This window comes from Monodon monoceros, unplaced genomic scaffold (assembly GCF_005190385.1).
Source record: "Monodon monoceros isolate NGI ecotype Baffin Bay Population unplaced genomic scaffold, NGI_Narwhal_1 Super_Scaffold_19, whole genome shotgun sequence".
NCBI lineage: Eukaryota > Metazoa > Chordata > Mammalia > Artiodactyla > Monodontidae > Monodon > Monodon monoceros.
In genome coordinates this window covers 4,157,176-4,176,879 of record NW_021703775.1, presented here as the reverse complement: position 1 = coordinate 4,176,879, position 19,704 = coordinate 4,157,176, and the positions used below count along the sequence as shown (strand labels likewise).

The 19,704-nt window shown below is 44.1% G+C and overlaps 1 protein-coding gene across 1 annotated transcript in view; it reads left to right on the top strand.

Moving 5' to 3' along the window:
• SLC9A2 (solute carrier family 9 member A2) overlaps positions 1 to 19,704 on the top strand; it is an 85,435-nt gene that overhangs the window by 33,463 nt on the left and 32,268 nt on the right. The window contains exons 2-3 of the mRNA XM_029232319.1: positions 440 to 903; positions 8,146 to 8,396. Of these exons, the coding sequence (XP_029088152.1) occupies positions 440 to 903; positions 8,146 to 8,396 (715 nt within the window). The remainder of the gene's footprint in view (positions 1 to 439; positions 904 to 8,145; positions 8,397 to 19,704) is intronic.

Genomic DNA, 19,704 nt, shown 5'->3' with positions numbered 1-19,704 from the left:
GCCTCAGTTTCCACTTAAATAAAAAAAGGGGTGAAAATGCCTCCTTGCCTTACTCCTTAGGGTTTTTATGAGGATGAAATGGTTTGTGACATCTGAAAATGTGTTGGGAATCACAATATTGCTTCAAATGTAAAATTGCGTTGTCTTCTTTAAGAAAATAGGCATTTAGATGAAAGCTGTGCTGTTTAGGTATCGTGTTCCTGTAGTATTCCACTTCTGATTTAAATTGAAATGTGTACCTGAATGTGCTTTGTGAATAGTTTTAAGGGGATCACCTGACTTTTGCATCGTAATATCTAAAGCCCGTGTATAGTCAATTACGTTGACCTTGGGAGATTTTGAAACAGGACCTATTGGTTCTGTCAGAGAGAACCAGTTTGCCTTTTCCATAATTCTCACGTAACCCAAATTTCGTCTTTATTTATTTTTTCTTTCACAGGCTTCCATCTGTATCACAAATTACCCACCATAGTGCCTGAGAGCTGCCTTCTCATCATGGTTGGACTTCTGCTGGGTGGGATTATTTTCGGAGTGGATGAAAAATCCCCCCCGGCCATGAAGACAGATGTGTTTTTCCTGTACCTCCTCCCCCCCATTGTGCTGGACGCGGGCTATTTCATGCCCACCCGCCCGTTCTTCGAGAACCTTGGCACCATCTTCTGGTACGCCGTGGTTGGGACGCTTTGGAATTCCATTGGCATCGGGGTGTCTCTGTTTGGGATCTGCCAGATCGAAGCCTTCGGCCTGAGTGACATCACTTTGCTCCAGAATCTGCTCTTTGGCAGCTTAATCTCGGCTGTGGACCCCGTGGCCGTGCTCGCTGTCTTCGAGAATATCCACGTCAATGAGCAGCTCTACATCCTGGTCTTTGGGGAGTCCCTGCTGAACGACGCCGTGACAGTGGTGAGTGACGGTTCACACGACATCACTCCACCGGGCCGGGGCCGCCTCCCACCGGCCGCCAAGGGGAGACCCTGTCTGCAGATCAGGCAGCTGAGTGGTCCCCAGCCGTGCGCTGGGAAAGGCCCCTCACTTGGTTCAAGGCTCTGTTCTCGCTGTCTTAAAATTCTCAGTAAATTTATTATTTGTTATTTATCTGTGATTCTACAAAGGGCCCCTCACTTCATTTTGCCTGGATCCTGCTGGCTACGTGGCTGGTCCCTGCTTGTACGACTTTGCTGCTGCCAGAGAAGCATCACAGTGACTGTGACCTGTGTATCCCTGGAGGTTTCTCACTGTGACAGCTTCAGCAGTGATGGTTTTTGATGCGAATTCAAAGGACTCAAGGTCCCAGCGTTCTTTTTGAGAAGTGCCACCCTCAGGATGTGGCGTGTATAGTACAGGTGAAAGGATCACACCCACTGAGTGCTGTTCTCCCTCTGGGGAGGGTGTATTTTTTATTTCCAGATCGGAGGCAGATTTTTCGTCACACAACTCACTTCCTCTTCTTGCTCAGCCAGCAGACTCTGGGTCCTCACCATTTCCCCATAAATGGGTATTTATTCAGAAAATGCAAATTATTTTTAATTCTCACTAATTGCCACATAATTAGAGTCAGAGGCTGTCATGAGCTTAACATTAGGAGCATTGAACTGCTTCCTGAGCTCAGGGGAGAAGCCTCTCCCCGCACCCACATGGCTGTCCAGACCTTCTCCACCAGCCAAGGACACTCAGGTGACCTTGGGCTGGTTAACCAGTCGGCGGGCACTGGTGATGCTGTTTTAGGTTAGCCAGGATTCTGTAGTAGTGATGGTGATAGGAATGGTAGCGAATGCATACCTTGTGCTTGGAGTTTCATAACAGCCTATGAAATAAGTATTCTTCCCATTTTGCAAATAAGAAAATTGAAGGAAATGTGAAGTAAAGTGTATTTAAGTAACTTAAGTAATTTATATTATCCCCTCTGTTAGTTAGTTCCTATTATTAAAATGGTATTCCTGATTCATTTCAAAGTTAACATAGATTTCAAGAAAAAAAAGAGTCAATTCGCTTCAGTTTTAGTGTGTATGTGTTACTTAAAGAATGCCTGATGAGGGACCTTCCTTCGAAGTTGGAGAGAGGATTCTTTTTGTAATTTGTCACTTTTTTTAATTTTCATTTTTGAAAAATTTATTTATTTGGCTGTGCCGTGTCTTAGTTGCGGCACGCAGGATCTTCGTTGCAGCCTGCGGGCTTCTCTCTGTTGTGGCTCGCAGGCTTCAGAGCGTGCGGGCTCAGTAGTTGTGGCGCGCGGGCTTAGTTGCCCCACAGCACGTGGTATCTTAATTCCCCCACCAGGGATCGAACGTACATCCCCTGCACTGGAAGGTGGATTCTTAACCACTGGACCACCAGGGCAAGTCCCCGAGAGGGTTCTTTAAATGATGTCTTTTCCAGTATGTGTAATGTCCTGTGTGTAGGTCATGGGGCATCTCACCCTCATCCAAAGATAGATTACTGTGATCAGCTTCAGAAACAAGCTTAGAATATCCTTTTAATAATTCAGTTAAACGTTACAATAATGTGACACACAAAAAACAAGTTAACATAGAAACCAACGTTATTCTCTGTTAGCCTGTATTCGGACCCCTGACCTGAATAAAATATCACCTTTAAGGATGTTCGTTAACTCCATGTGGATATTATTACATAAAAATAATTTACTGATAAGGAAATGCCATTTTTTAGTATAGCTAAGAGCTATTTTGAGGCAGTGCAGTTACCTCACTCAAGTAACAAAATCCACTTCATTTATTCCATTATTCATTAACGGTACTTAGTCATTAACTCACCAGTATTAAATTTTAACTGGGAAACTGCCATAACAATGAAGATGTTTTATAACTCATTCTCTTTTCCGGAGGCATGAAGTTTTCCATTGTGACTAATGTTTGATATATACATTTTTACCTTGGTTCTAGGGAGACTGTGGGAATTTCAATGTGGGAATCTTGGGTCTATTTAGGGTATAGGAAACATTACAAAGAAATAATAGCACCCTGCTGCATTCCTCCTAGGGCAAGGTAGCAACATCAGGTCAGTTTCAGAAGGACCTGCTGTGTCTTTGCACTGCTTTCCCTTCTCTTCTGAGATTTCTCATTCAGTCGCCTCGGTGGTCCATTCTTTGAGCGTGTCAAGAATCAGATCTCAGCAAACGATCTGGCTAAACTACCCTTTAAAGCGTGCCTTCCAGAGGCACATCCTGTGCTTTCTGTCCAGAGGCTCGAAGCCATCAGATGTGGTTTTACGGTCGAGATGGAGGGCTGACCCAGAGAGGGCAGTGAGCCAGGTTGAGGGCCAGCCATCCCACGGCAGGAAATGGGCCAAGGACGGAGAAAGGGCATGGCTGCTCTTTAGATGTGGAGCCCTTGTTTCCAGGCCAAAGCCTGTGAGTCAGAAGGACTCTAGTGGTTTCAAATGAAAGAGGCTTCGTTGGTAGGTTCTTTACCCTGGGCCAAAAGCCATGTGGACCCTTAAAGCCACCTCCCACAGATATCAGGGCATGCTTGGGGGGGTTTGCCCACCTACCACTGAAGAATAACCCACCAGGTATTTCCTTCACCAGACTGGCTGAGTAGTGGGCTGAATTGCCCAGGTGTTAGGAACAATTAGAAAATGGTATAAAAAATTATAATTTTTGTCTCCTAGTCAGGTGTTCTCAAAGAATAGAGGTAGAGATGTTTTATAGAAGATTCTTTGATTCGTTCATCTAGTCTTATCTCTAGGAGGGTTTAAGGAACTCATGGGTTAGGGAAAGGTATGAAAAACATAGACCCTGCTGCATACATGGAGAAGGCTGAGTCACTAAATGCTGCAACTAGAAGGGTAGAGATTAAACAGAGAGAAGTCAGGTTAAAAACATAGGCTGGGGCTTCCCTGGTGGCGCAGTGGTTGGGAGTCCGCCTGCCGATGCAGGGGACACGGGTTCGTGCCCCGGTCCGGGAAGATCCCACATGCCGCGGAGCGGCTGGGCCCGTGAGCCACGGCCGCTGAGCCTGCGCGTCCGGAGCCTGTGCTCCGCAACGGGAGAGGCCACAACCGTGAGAGGCCCGTGTACCGCAAAAAAACAAACAAACAAAAAACATAGGCTGGAGGATGAGCAGAATTGTAGGTCAGGCAATTAACTGGGAAGTTCAATAGTGAGCTTAGAAGATTTGAAAGGGAGAAAATCTACCATAAAAATGTCTCAAAGCAAAGGGAAATTCATAATATATAATATAAATTGAAGTCAAACTCTTTGTTCTGTGGTCTGGGGCTATCATAGATTGGAATTAACTGGAGAAATGACAGTCAAAAAAGAAAAAGCTGAGATTTTTAAATAGGATTTTTGTGCTTTCCCTTATAGGAAATATTTTAAGAAAACCTTTCAAACTTTCCCCTGTTGGGTAAAGATTGTTCAGGTTCTCAGCTATCTGAGAAGTATTGCTGTTTCCACTGTGGTCCATGATCGAATGAGTTAGGCTTACATGGTAATTTCTAGAAGGTGTGAAGGCAACCACTGAATATTCTGACACATTTTCCAAGAACACTTAAAGAGTTTCCTCAGTCTACCCTAACTAGAGTTGGTTAAGGAGAGCTGGCTCTTAAATCAGAAGCTAGGGATACACACCAATGGCCCAGGCGTTATGTGCCGTCCAGTGGAATTTAACTCAGGAAGCTGGAGAGTAAAGAGTGACCACTTGGTACTTAATTTGGCTTTTGCAAATAGCAGAACAGATTTAAAATTACTTATGCAAAAATGATTATCCTTTGTGTTTCGTATCAGGAAAAGTGACCTGAAAACTTTTTCTGGAACAGAGCTATGCTGAACAAAAACCCTGTATTGTTTGCATCCTTGCAGTACATGATTTCACTGCACTGTTGCACATTTTAAATCAAAGTTCAAAACAGATCATATCTAATTTTAATATACACAAGTATTTTTTTAAAAAATAATAATGAATAGAAACACTTGAAAGTACTCAGCTGTCACATTAGCCTGTTATATTGATGGAATCCAGCAAACAGGCACCCCTGGCTTTTCGGTTTTCTAAAGATACAGTTGTCAAGTTGAGGTCAACTTTGCACAGACCAACTAGAGACATAATTGTAGCCACGTACATAATACATATACTACATATAAATTATAACTTCAAAAGCACCTTTCTATATAGATTCCCTTGTGGTAAAATTAAAGGACGTAACTGGCATGAACTAACTGTGGGGTTATGGCTGGTTGTAACTAAAAGAATTTTATCTTGTGCCCATCCCTAGGTATCAGGTTCAGTGTACAACGGGTGGGAGGTTATGGAAAGCTTTCTGGTTGTCAAGGTAACGTCTCTACCTAAGCTAGTTTCTCGTAAGGTGGCCCCAGCATCCGAGGAAGTGGAATGATGAAACTGGAGCTTCTGACAATGCCCTGAAAGTGAAGAGCCTGTGACTCAGCTTTACTCTTTGCAAAACCTAAAGGGATATTAAACACAGAATGTGCGTTTGAGAGATGCCATGGCTGGGGCTGCCTGGAAAACAGCTTGGAAAAGATTCCGGTGTATTCCCGTTGTTCCTTTGGAATGAGTACCTGAGCTTCCTTTGGAGGCTTCATCAGTGTCTAGATGGGGTAAGGAGGGGAGCTGAGACAGAAAGAGGAGAAGACGTGGGTTCTGTGCATAGGGAATTTCTAATTGCTCGGAGGAAATGAGGTTGGCATTCAAGAGGCAACACCAGCGACACAGGATGGCACGTCCCCAAATGCCGGATGCTTTGGGGCATCATTTGTGTTGCAGGAGGGGCAGAGGGAAGGACAACTTGCAGGCGCCGTAGGAATCCAGGAAGGCCGGAGAGGAACAGCGACTTGAGCGGCGCCGTGGAAGACAGATAGAGTTTCCCTCGGTTTAGGGGCTGGGTTTCTATCCAGAGAAGCCCAGGGCAGGGCTGAATACATACGGTGTGCTTTGTAGAGCCGTGGTGAGAGCCTGTTCTAGACCGCAGGGTGTCACAAAGCATTAAAAAAAATGCATCAGGTGTACTGAGTCTTCTTCCCTAAGTCAGGCAGCCAACGGTTTTCAACTTGGGAGTGAGGAATGGAATAAAGGAAAGTGAGTCTTGTAGTAGCTGCAGGGGGCACTCAACTGGTGCGGGCGGGAGGCAGGCAAGTGGAAACGGGGGGTCGGAACCCAGAGCCCGAGTGGCCTGGGGAGGCTATCTGTGCAGGGCTGGAGGCTGGAAAACCTGTCCCCCTCCCTGGGCAGCAGGTGACGGGTGACCATCACCTTTTGGCCTGGGCTCTTTAGAGGCAAGGGGTAAATATAGAACATGTCTGATCCACTCTCAGGAAGTGATCATGGCGTGTTGATGTGGATGAAATCTGACGTGTGCAGCAGTCTCTGGATGCGAGGAAGCAGCACGACTTGAAGCCAGTTCTTTTCTGGCAAATGATGACCCTTCAGGATATTTAAGTCCTCAGGCTTGTGAGTTGCTTTTTTTCTTCTCTTAAACTCAAGTCATTTCTTGGAGGTCCAATACCAAATGCTCTCAACTGTTACACCAACAATCAAGAGAAGGGAAAAGCCCACTGCTTTCTAAGTAATAATCCACTGTTTTTTTTGTTTTTTGTCAAAACCAACAGACATTTATTGTCATCTACTAGGCAACATGGAAGAAGTAAATCATAATAAGGCGAGATCCTTAATTACAAGGAGTTTATGATCCAGTAGAAAAGAGGAAAAAGTTCCCCAAAACCTGTAATGTGTAGGCTATAGAGGACCGTTAGTGAAGTAGAAAAGGGTGAAATGGCTTTTGGCCAGGACACACTCTGGTTAGCAGAGTGTCTGATTCATTCTCATGGTTAAAATTGAAGAACTGACCCAGAGGTAGGAGACCTGGATCCTGGTATCGCCTCTGACGTTTTGTGTGCCCGTGGACGGATGGGTTTAATTTTGAGTTTCTCAGAATCCCAAGGAGGGTGTAGCACGGCCTGTACTCCAAAGGTGTTCATCCCAGTGTCCCATTAGCCGGCTTCCCTGGAGATTCCCTCTGCAAATAGCACAAGAAGCAGGGCATGTGCCTGACTGTATTTCACTTGCTGCCTTCATTAAAAAATTACTCCGGAGGAAGGCATCACTTCCCATGCCATTTGCTCAGTGGTCCTTGGAAACATGTCTGAAAGCATCCTGCCTGGCAGATGTGAATGCCTGACATTTTTGAAGACTTAATTAAACTATGTAAAAGACTGTGTAAATTTTTCAGAAACCAAGCAACAGTGTAGTCTCGTCACTTTAGAAGGACACATGTGCATGAAGTTACAGTCGATACACACACACACACACACACACACACACACACACACACACACACACACTGGTTGCTGTCTCTTGGCTTGAAGAAAACCCCATGGGGTCTTGTGTTTCACCAGAGGTGCATGTGTGGGCGGGGCAAGGACCTCAGTGACCTGGGAGGAGGATGTCTTCAGGGAGGGGACCTGTATGGATGAGTGGGTCCCTTCCATGGTGCAACCCCACAGCAGGGGCCTTGAAGTGTCCCTAAATTCACAGCCAGCACTGACAAGCTTTCTCTGTGACATACTCCTTCCCAAGCATTGGCAACGCAAGCAGGGTATGTTGAAGGGCAACCAAGCCATTTAAAATAATCCTTTAGGATCCAAAAAGTGATGTTTTAGCAGTAGGTCACGTAAATAACTTTGAAGTTTCCTCTCTCTCACGTCTAGAAATAGTTTTCTTGATGACACGCTTTCATCAATGCTTTCATCAATGCTTTTTGTTTGCATTTAATTGTTTGCATTTAATAAATTGTTTGCATTTAATAAATGCACTGTTAAAATGTGAGATAAAGACGGGCTTCCCTGGTGGCGCAGTGGTTGAGTCCGCCTGCTGATGCAGGGGACACGGGTTCATGCCCCGGTCCGGGAAGATCCCACATGCCGCGGAGCGGCTGGGCCCGTGAGCCATGGCCGCTGAGCCTGTGCTCCGCAATGGGAGAGGCCACAGCAGTAAGAGGCCCGCGTACCGCAAAAAAAAAAAAAAAAAAAAAAGAGATGCCCAGTCACTTCCACTGATCGTCCACTTTGGGTCACGGAAGACACGCCCTTGTTAGGAGGCAGGAAGATTTCTGGGGCCGTGAGGATGTCGGGGAAGTTGGGGGGTCCTGACGTGCCCTCTGCCTCTCCCACAGGTCTTGTACAACCTGTTCAAGTCTTTCTGTCAGATGAAGACCATCGAGACCATCGACGTGTTTGCCGGAATCGCCAACTTCTTTGTCGTGGGGATTGGCGGCGTGCTGATCGGCGTCTTCCTGGGCTTCATTGCAGCATTTACCACTCGCTTCACACACAACATCCGCGTGATCGAACCGCTCTTCGTCTTCCTGTACAGCTACCTGTCCTACATCACAGCCGAGATGTTCCACCTGTCGGGCATCATGGCGTAAGTATTGAACTCCCTGTTAAAAGCACTTGGTGGCATTTTGTGGAATTCATGTATTCTAAGCTGCGATGTGAAAGTTGAATATGTTATGTAAAAGAGTAGATGTTCTTGAATTCTTTTAAGAAAAATTAAAAGTAGATTTTCGTTACTCTTTGTTTCAAAGAAATGAAAGTATGGATCAGCCAGATGTATCCCAAAGCGGAACTTCCCTGGCCGTCCAGTGGTTGAGACTCCACGCTTCCACTGCAGGGGGCCCGGGTTCGATCCCTGGTCCGGGAACTAAGATCCCGCATGCGGCAAAAAAAAAAAAAAAAAAAGTGTAGGCAAGTGATCTGGTGCTAAAATGGAAGCCTTAAAAGTGACCTCTTGGATCTCATGAAATAAGACAATAAAGTGTTGGGGTGGATGGTCAGGCACCAAGAATTTTCAGAGTTTGATGCCCATTCAGTGTTGCTCAGGTCCACGAACTCCACCCAGGCTGTATCCCCCAAACTTCATCTGGAATTCTGGAATTGCTTTTGTCAATTCCTTTGAACAATGTTAGTAGTAGAGAACCTTCACTCTGTATAATAGATTTGATTTGAGATCATAGCTTTACATCATTCAAAGCAAAAAAAAAAAGCAAAATTCAGTGAATAAGGCACGCCGTCGTGTACTTTGAGTTTAGCTTCTTAAAGAAAGAGGTATGGTTATAAAGCAAGAAGTGGATAAAGCAAGAAATTATTTATTAACGACACAGTTGTGTATCATTCACTAACTGATTTGGAAGGATGTTCTCAAAATGTTCTACAAGTGGCCGGTAGCGTTTGGATCTAGTTTTAGCCGTTGGAGGGTCACTTTGAAGGAGGGTACTTGTTGGGTGTGGATGTTTCTACAGCTTCCAAGAATAAGCCTGTCATATTATGGTCACACCTTGTATAGGGCCAGTGAGAAATGCTTACTAATGGAATGCCTTTCAAAGTTTTAATTTTGGGGAATTCCCTGGCAGTCCGGTGGCTAGGACTCCACACTTCCACTGCTGGGGGCCTGGGTTCGATCCCTGGTCAGGGAACTAAGATCCCTCAAGCCTTGTGGCCAAAAAAAAAAAAAAGTTTTAATTTTGACAAATATTTATTTACAGCTTAATACATGTTAAGCTCTCCTGCTGGGGCCTGCTACGCTATTTAGAGTTTTGTGTTGTAAATGTAGGTCTAGTTCTTCCTGAAGTTTTCTCTTGCACCCTGATTTAGGTGACGCTTTGATTAAGGATTGCTTTGCTTTTGCCCCGCACCACCACTTTCATACCAGAAACAGATGAGGTTTGTCTCCCTCCACGAGGAGAGTGGAACCACTGTAGTGAAAGCCATGCGGTAGAAGGTTGTGTGGTTTTCTGTATCCCAGGGAACCTAAATAAAGCACTGTAGTAATCCAGTCTGACCCAGTAATGAAATGTGCAGTGCCTTCCTGGTGGCTATTCATATCATTTTTGTATGACCTCCAGTTTCCTCACTGTTCTTTGACTGGTGTCATTGAAAGTGTCCGATCAGCTGGTGACAAGGTCTCTGCAAAGATTACAGGACAGGGACTTTGTGTCTAGTTTCCCAGCAGTATTGTAGCAATGGTTGGTGTAAGAACCTTGAATATATTTCAACCAAGTGCGTATGTAAAAGTTCTAGAACCCTCGCAGAGTTATCTAAATATGCTTGTCCAGAGTGTGGGGAGGACAGGTGAAGTGTTGGATGGGGTTGGCGTGCTGGGGTGTCTCTGCTTAGAAGTGTCTGGGGGTGCCCAGAGTCCACAGAGCTTGTAATGCCTCACGTCCCCCAGCCTCCTGCAAAGACGGGATCAGGGCTTTCCTTGCTCTGGGAATTAGGACGTCAGGGACAAATGGGGCCACGTATTCCTGGGAAACTGCACGGGTAGTTCTCTACTGTGGTTTGTTGGCAGATGAAAAACCTCACTTTTGTCCACAACTTCAACGTAAACATTTACCATACAACTTGGTGCACAGAAAAGTCCCTTATTGCACTGACATGAATACTGTCATAGCACACGGTGAGTGCACTAAAATTATGTTAATAATTACATGAAATATCCCAGGAGATTTAAACAGTTTTGCATTTTACCATGTACCCCTGTTAATGCTGTGAGAGCGAACGAAGGGACAGATTTACGTCAAAGTGCGTTTGTTCTCAGAAGTCACAGCCTTGTTTCCTAAGGTGGGGTGATTAGTGTGGTCTTCAAAACCTGACCGTGTGTGTTGTCTCTGTATGGGGTACATCACAGATGTGCACGTCCGCCCTTTGGAAAGTGCACTGTGTGCACTTCCACGCTGTATTCACTGTCCTTGCTGGAGGATGTCAGTCCAGGGCATCGGTGTCGTGATGTAATTAACATTGCACATCCACGGACACCTCTTTTATAGAACTCGTCATTTTTTCCGCATTTAACTTGTACCGAGTGTAGAAATTCCTATCGTACTTCATGCTGATGGCACCTTCTTTTACCATTTAAAAGCAGGTGTTAAGGTTAATGGGAGTGATGGCACGTGACTTCTGAGCATGCTCAGAAGAGTCCCTTTTTGTTTGTTTGTTTGTTTTTGCGGTATGCGGGCCTCTCACTGCTGTGGAGCAGAGGCTCCATTGCGGAGCACAGGCTCCGGACTCGCAGGCTCAGCAGCCATGGCTCACGGGCCCAGCCACTCCGCGGCATGTGGGATCTTCCCGGACCGGGGCGCGAACCCACGTCCCCTGCATCGGCAGGCGGACAGAAGAGCCCCTTTTTGTTTAAGAGAAATGGGAGCCACAGGGAAAGGGAAGTCGGCAGAGGGGTCAGACAGCTGGGGAGCTGAGAGAAGGGTTGCAGCACCTCTCTCTGAATTTGTAAGAGTGTGGAGCATGAAACCTGGTCCTCCCAGGGTTTGTCCTCCCCTCTCTCCCACTTCTCCATCCCTCTCGCCTTCTTCCTTCCTCTTCTTAATGCCTTTCCGATGCCCCTGTGCTTCAACTTTGTCCTGGGTGGACTCTTGGGCAGCCTGTCTTAGAATGAGGCCATGTAATGAGCAGGTCGTTGATACAAAAGTCTGATGAAGAAGAAACATCTTTCTGTAGAGCAGAAGATGGGTCTGGGTTCAAAATGCAGTGTCTTTTTGTGTGTGTGTGTGTGTGTGTGAATGTTTACAGCAGCTTTATTCATAATCACCGAAACCTAGAAACAACTCAGATGTCTTTCATCTGGTGAATGAATAAATTAATTAGGGTACATGTGTACACTGGAATCCCACTCAGCAATAAGAAGTAATGAACTATTGACATATGCAACAACATGGATAAATCTCAGATATATATTGCTAAGTGAGAGAACTCAGATTCCAAAGGATAAAGTCAGTGTGATTCCAGTTATAAGATATTTTGAGAATGGCAGAACTATAGAGACAAAACAGATAAGTGATTTCCAGAGGATGGACACGAAGAGAAGGGTTGACTAGGAGGGGGCAGAATGAGAGAATTTGTGGGCGTGATAAAACTGTTCTATATCTTGATTGTAGTGAAGGTTCTACAACTGTATGCATTTATCTCACTTCACAGAACTCTATACCAAAGAAAAGTGAATTTTACTCTATGTAGATTAAAAAAAATTTTATTGGAGTATAGTTGCTTTACAGTGTTGTGTTAGTTGTAGGTAGGAAAGCACTGGGCAGGATTCCAGCATTTTGATTTCTTTGGAAAGATGTTGGAAGCAGTGTATCCTGGCATCCACAAAGCCTACTGTCACTGCTGTTGGTTTTTTGTCATGAACTTGTGATCTGATATGGTCTTCACTGACAACAAGTAAATTAATAGGAGGTGGAGTTCCATCTGTCTTCTCGTTCTTTGTCTTAGAAGCTGTTTGGAGAGCTGGCTTCTGGACAGTCTTAGGTTTTCTTTCCCCTTTGTGGCCTCTCCTACTAGTTCAATTCTTTATTTAACGTTAAGGAATTATTTGTGTCCACGTGTTCCTGTGTGTTCAGGAGAGTTTTAGCTTCAAACACTAGGGGGTAGATGAAAGTTCCTGTTTTCTAATTTTCTAAAATCTTTCTGCTCATTTCTATACTGGGATAAGTTGTTGTAGTAGGGAAAGTGTGTACGTGTGCATGTGTGTGTGTGCGTGTGCGTGCGTCAGAGTGCATTTCCACAGCTCTAGAGCTAAAGTTAAGGGAAAGTTTCTAGTCTCTTAAACAAGACCCCTCATGTATCACAGCTCTATAGTTGGGGTTGGAGAGGGGACTCATAACATTGATTTTAGAAATTTGTTTCTTGGCTCATGTGTTTTGAACTTTATGTTCAGAAAACTGCGCAGGGATAAAACAAAAATGATTCCCATCATCCCCCTTACCCAAGGACACTAACAGACGCCTAAGGGATTCCTAAGTTCAGATCCACACCGACATGAACTGAGCTGGGACTCTGTTCCCCCTTGTGGGCATCAGGCACCTTTCTGGTCCTCACCTTGTACATTGTCCTGGGATCCAGGCATGGGATGCCGAAAACCCACCGTCCTGAAGAGGGAGATGCTTGGTCCCCACAGCAGCCGGCAGCCTGCCAGGAAATACTGATATCTCTTTGCTGTGCTCTACAAATTAAAAAAAAATGGCCACGTCCTCCTTCTGATAGGACAGCAGGCACCCAATATTCTTTAGTTTTGTTTTCATGGGTTGATAATTCCTTAGTGTTTCTTCTCTAGAGGGCACTTAAAATATTTTCGATTTGCTGTTTCAATTATTCTAGCAGCATTATTGCAAAGAAAGTAGGAAATGGTAATTACCAGTTCCATCTTATGAATGAGCAAAGTGAGGCCCTGGTGGGCAAAAACCATGGCTGTAGGATGAGGCCTGGGCCCTGGGTCTCCAGTTAACAGGCCCGTCCAGGATATGTCCCAGTATCTACTCTAACAATAAAAACAAGCACCAGGCTATTGTAAATAGAGCTGCAGTGAACATTTTGGTACATGACTCTTTGAATTATGGTTTTCTCAGGGTATATACCCAGTAGTGGGATTGCTGGGTCATATGGTAGTTCTATTTGTAGTTTTTTAAGGAACCTCCATACTGTTCTCCATAGTGGCTGTACCAATTCACATTCCCAGCAGTGCAAGAGTGTTCCCTTTTCTCCACACCCTCTCCAGCATTTATTGTTTGTAGATTTTTTGATGATGGTCATTCTGACTGGTGTGAGATGATATCTCACTGTAGTTTTGATTTGCATTTCTCTAATGATTAATGATGTTGAGCATTCTTTCATGTGTTTGTTGGCAGTCTGTATATCTTCTTCGGAGAAATGTCTATAATGGAATATTACTCAGCCATAAAAAGAAACGAAATTGAGCTATTTGTAATGAGGTGGATAGACCTAGAGTCTGTCATACAGAGTGAAGTAAGTCAGAAAGAGAAAGACAAATACTGTATGCTAACACATATATATGGAATTTAAGAAAAAAAAATGTCATGAAGAACCTAGGGGTAAAACAGGAATAAAGACACAGACCTACTAGAGAATGGACTTGAGGACACAGGGAGGGGGAGCGTAAGCTGTGACAAAGTGAGAGAGTGGCATGGACATATACACACTACCAAACGTAAAATAGATAGCTAGTGGGAAGCAGCCGCATAGCACAGGGAGATCAGCTCGTTGCTTTGTGACAACCTAGAGGGGTGGGATAGGGAGGGTGGGAGGGAGGGAGACGCCAGAGGGAAGAGATACGGGAACATATGTATATGTATAACTGATTCACTTTGTTATAAAGCAGAAAGTAACACACCATTGTAAAGCAATTATACTCCAATAAAGATGTAAAAAAAATAAAAAAAATAAAAACAAGCACCTTTCAATGACATTTTTAAAATGAGACTTTCACAGGAATTTCCAGAATGCCAGGCTCAGGGATAAAGGAGCAGGGCTGCGCTCGCTGTTCGGAAGCGGTCACTGCTGAGGCTGTGAGGATCATGTTCCCTTTCTTTCCTGTCTTCCTGTGTAGGAATTGGTGATTGTCATCTGTTGAAAACTTTGAGAACAATAAGAAAGCATGCTTTTGCTGGCCATCTCGTAGCTGCTTCTTCTGGTTGCTCCTGGTTTGCCCACCAGGTGTAGCAGTTAGAAGATCATCTCTTCAAGATACAGTCGTACGAAACCAGAGCCCTACAGGCCACGATGACTAGTTCATGTTTACCGGTCTTCTCAAAATACGGGGTGGGGGGGGGGGAGAAAAGAGCACGTGACATTTCAAGACATTCATAAAACATGATCCAAAGCATCATGTTTGATCATTTGTTTATTTTGAGCGTAAGGCAGGTGTCTTTTATTAATTTTCCCTAGCCTTTTCTCATGTTTACTGGGTGTTTTTCTCTGTGTAAGAAGGTGACCTGGAGCTTTAACAAAGCAACCTGGATAACACAACCTGGATAAATGCTAGTCTGCACACAAGTCATCAGTCATCACCTAGTCTGGCCTGGCCTCCATGTAAATCGAATTAGTCTTAAAGCCTGAAAAAACAGAGAGGGAGCAGGCCACATCATCTTATTTCTAGTTGGAGCTTTAAACTTCAAATTCACCCCTAACCTAACACCCACATCTTCCCCTGAAACAAAAAAAAATTTTCTTTTAGAAGAAATGGCTATTAAAGACTGAGTCAGTTGCATAAGAATTGGCTTAATCCTGCAGCCTGCATGCACAGTAGCTGTTGGCTTCACTGCAGGCCAGCTGGGGCTCTTGGAGCAGGACAGGTAGAGACGATGCTTTAGACCAGGGCTAAGTCCAGGTGCTGGGGGGTGGCTGTGCATGCCTGCACATCACGTAGAACAGCAGGGAGGTAGAGTTTGGAGGGAAAGGAGAGAGGGGACCATAACGCAGGCTTCCATCTATGGCTCTGGGTCTCGTGCTCTGTTCACCGTCTCTTTGTACCTTATATTGTCTTGGCAAATAAAAGCTTTGTTTTTGATGATGCTGTATGCCTTCACCGATAGCTCTCACTGGTCAGAACTGACCTCTTTAAAATCTTATATGGGGACTTCCCTGGTGATCTGGTGGTTAAGACTCTGCGCTTCCACTGCAGGGGGCCCAGGTTCGATTCCTGGTCGGGGAACTAAGATCCTGCACCCTGCATGCTGTGTGGTGCAGCAAAACAACAAAAACAAAAAGAATGAGTTTTTACAGTGACCAATTCAGTTCTATTTAAGTTAAATCAAATTGTAAAATAACAAACCTATAAAAGTGGAAGAACAGTATGTATTTCAAAACTGCCAAAATAAAATATTTTTAAAAACCCTTATATGACCACCTCAAACACTAAATGGCACGGGGGCAGTGGGTAAGGGAGGAAGATAGTAAACTGAGGCAGGAAATTAGTTAAACAATAGAAAAAAGACAAATCGTATCTCCCTTAATTTTCCGGACACATTCAGGAAAAAAGTGAAAAAGAAACAAACAAAACTGTATTATATTTTTAATGGTGACTCACCTAATCTTTTGTTTTCTTTTGTATAATTTTGCCTCACCTGCAGGGCAAAACTAGAAAAGTCAGGAAGGAATTTGAAATTATAACCCTTTTTTTCCCCCTAGCTTTATTGAGATGTGATTGACACACATCATTGTGTAAGTTTAAGGTGTAAAAACGTGATGATTAGATAATATATGTATATTGCAAAAGGATCACCGCCATAAAGTTAGCTGACACGTTCATCACCTCACGTAGCTACCCTTCTTTGTGTGTGTGTGGTGAGAACTTTCAAGTACACAATACAGTATTGTTAACTGCCTGTACTATCGAATGTACCATCACATCCAGGATTTTCCAGTCACCATGCTGCCCCTTAGATCCCAGAACTTATTCATCTTATAATTGGAAGTTTGTAGCCTGTGACCACTGTTACCTGTTTCCCGTACAACCCCTGCAAGCCCCTGGCAACCACCAGTTGACTCTCTGTTTCTGAGACTTTGCTTTTTTTAGATACCAGATACGTGAGATCACACAGTATTTACCCAGATTAGTGTAAATGATTCGGGAACTTATTTTCATTTATTTTGATGGTTTAAACTTTTAATGAAGTAGATTCAGCTGGTAAACTCCAGTATTGGCTTGGTTTTTTGAAGGAGGAACAAAACCGGTGGACGGCCACTTTTTTTGTTTTCCTGAGTGTAGTCCACTCTTGTGGTCATGTGCTACATGTGGCTTTAGAGCGCTTAAAGTGTGGCCAGTCTAACTTGAGTTGTGTTCTAAGTGTAAAATAGACATCAGATTTTTAAGATTTAGTAGGAAGAGATTGTAGAATATCTCAATGTTTTTTATATGGCTTGCATGTTGAAATGACAGTGTATTAGATCTGTTGCATTAAGTAAACATATTATGAAAGTTGCCTTCACCAGCATCTTTTTACATTTTTTAACCATGACTATTAGGAACTTGAAGATTACATATATGGCTTGTATCGTACCTCTGTTAGCTTTGCTCCATAGAGCTCACCATTCGTTTTTGCTGTTTGATTCTGCCATCACTTTGCTTTTCTGACTGTTTCTTGACTGGTCTTTGTCTTTCTCTGAAAATGATTGTATTACCGCTGGCCTGTGTTTCAAGTACACTGTAGAAACTGATTTGATGATCAAGTCATCACTACATTGCTCTTGGTCTAGAGCTTACAATTTAAAGTGGCATTTTCGTCTTTCAGACTCTGAAGTTATAATAAGGCTAAAGTTATTTTCTAGTTATATGTAGGCCAAGGTGAAAAATAGGATTATAAACAGAAATGTAAATACGGTATAATTTCCGAGAATAATTCCCTTTTCTGTTTTTTTTTTTTTTTTTGCGGTACGCGGGCCTTTTACTGTGGCCGCTCCCATTGCGGAGCACAGGCTCCGGACGCGCAGGCTCAGCGGCCATGGCTCACGGGCCCAGCCACCCAGCCGCTCCGCGGCACGTGGGATCCTCCCGGACCGGGGCACAAACCCACGTCCCCTGCATTGGCAGGCAGACTCTCAACCACTGTGCCACCAGGGAAGCCCCAGCTGGAAAACTTTAATTCCATCATCAAGATCTTGGTCCAGTCTTCCTGCCTCTCATGCCTTTGTCAACAGTGTCCAACTAGAGTCAGTGGATGCCGTGGGTCCCTTGATGCCTTGTGTTTCATCACACTTTTGACCCTGAGCTGTGATCTCTTATGTGTTCTTTCCACAAAACCATGCTTGCTTTAGGAGGCAGGAAATGAGCTATAAACAGTAGTTGAATTGAAAGCATCTAAAGTAGAAAAAAACACGAGATGTGGAAAATCCATGAAATGCGCAAGACTGCATGAATAATCAAGCATCTATAATTATTTGAATTTATTTCATTTTGATATTTTAAGAAAGGTTGTTCAGTTTTGGTGGTTGGATATTGCTTTGAAAAAGAATTTTAAAAAAATTTTCTCATATGTCAAACTCACTTTCTCTTGGTTGTCAGGTTTCCTGGAAGAGGCAGTCCATTGTATAGTAAATTCGTGCCCTGGAATAATTAATTTACCTCACATGAGTGAGTACTTTATTCTGAGAACATACAGTGTACCCTGAGTCACCACAGACCTGGCTTTAATCAATACAGAGAAAGCTTTTTAATTGTTCTTCATCTTTGCTAATGCTTGGCATTGATTAGTAGAGTATGCTTTTATGTTTGGCGAAGTCTTTATGGGGAACGTGCAACTGTTATTTGGACTGTATTTTCCTGCAACTGAATCCATACTTTTTAAGGTCACGCACAGGCATGGAGTAGGCATGAAAGAATTTTGCAACATTCTTTCTGTCAGCTCAGTTCTAATTCTTCACAGTTCAGATTACAGAACAGGTCTAATGTGGGAATCGAAATTAGAGAATTGACCACTCTTCAAAAAAATAAAAGTACTAGTATTTATAAACGGAATTAACCGAGTCATGGCTACACCATATGTAAGTGAACACAGACAAGGTATGTGTATGTTTTATCTTCACAACCAGAAATCTGCCTTCACTGCCCGCCATCTTTATGGATGCCATTCCCTTTGGTTCTACAGATGCCGACTGCCTAGTGAAGGGCTGTGGATCTCCATTAAGGTAGACTCAGCCAGCAACAGGCGAACATACGCTTGGTACCGCTGCATGCAGGGAGCCATGCTACCTGTGGAAGAAGGGTAGCCCCTGCTCTCTCAGAGTGTGGGTTCTGGTGGAGAGGAAGTGAACATCCATAGACGTGAACATCGATTCATTGGCTGCCAGGGTGGAGTCGTGGAGTACTATAGAAAAAAGTGTTAGTTGGAATTTTCTGTTCAGAAGATAGTCCAGTGACATATTATCTGCATAGAAAGTCTGTTTCCCCCCGGAAGACCGTTGAGACAGTATTAGCTGGCCTGAATTTTTTGTATGCTGCATTGAGAGTGCTACAGTGATGAAGAAAACCTCAATTGCCGGTGAATGTAAAAACCGCTAATTATAGTGCTTTAGCTGCTCTGTCTCTAAATTGGTGATAATCACCCTACATTTATGTTAAACCACCATGTGAGGCAAGATAATAACAAAGCAGAGGGCCCCAGTGAATTCTATATGAACCTTACCTCCACGTGGTCCCACGGAATGGAACCTAACACCTGTCCAAACATAGACCTTTTCTGGGAGGTTATACGGGCCAGGTGCTGCAATGGATTTTGAAAACCAAACGAAAAACCACTGCGGGAAACAAATTGACTCCAAGCTCTAGGTCTTTCCCCTCCAGATCTGTCCTCCACATGTCCTTCAGAGTTCTCTTTCTAGAATGCAAATCTGTCCACGACACACCATCGTTCCGATGAGTAATCCATCCCTGGATCCATGTCATCATCGACTCGAAACACATTAATGAGGTGCCAGGCACTGTGATAAGCACTTATGACACTTTTCCCCCCATGAAGCTTCCAGTTGGTTTGGGGAGATAAACATTAATTACTTGGTGGAAGATATAATCTCTCATTTTCCCCACCAGCCTATACAATCGACTCCTAAGCATAACACGTAAGAGTTATGTCACATGTCATTACCTGGCCCCTAACTTCCGTGTCCTCACCTGTTAACCTTCTCCTCCTCTCTCTCCCCCGCAGCAGAGTCAATTCTTCAGGTCCCTGAATATACCAACCTGTTCATGGCTCTGAATGTGTCCTCTTCTTTTTCTGGATCATTTACCTCTTCTTCCTGCTCGGGGAGCTCTCACTTACCCATGAAGATTCTGCTCAAATGTCCCCTCTTTTGTGGCAGAAGCAATGATTTCCTTTCCTGTGCTCCCAAAGCATCCTTCCCCTCCTCCGTTTCTGGCACTTGCCATGCTG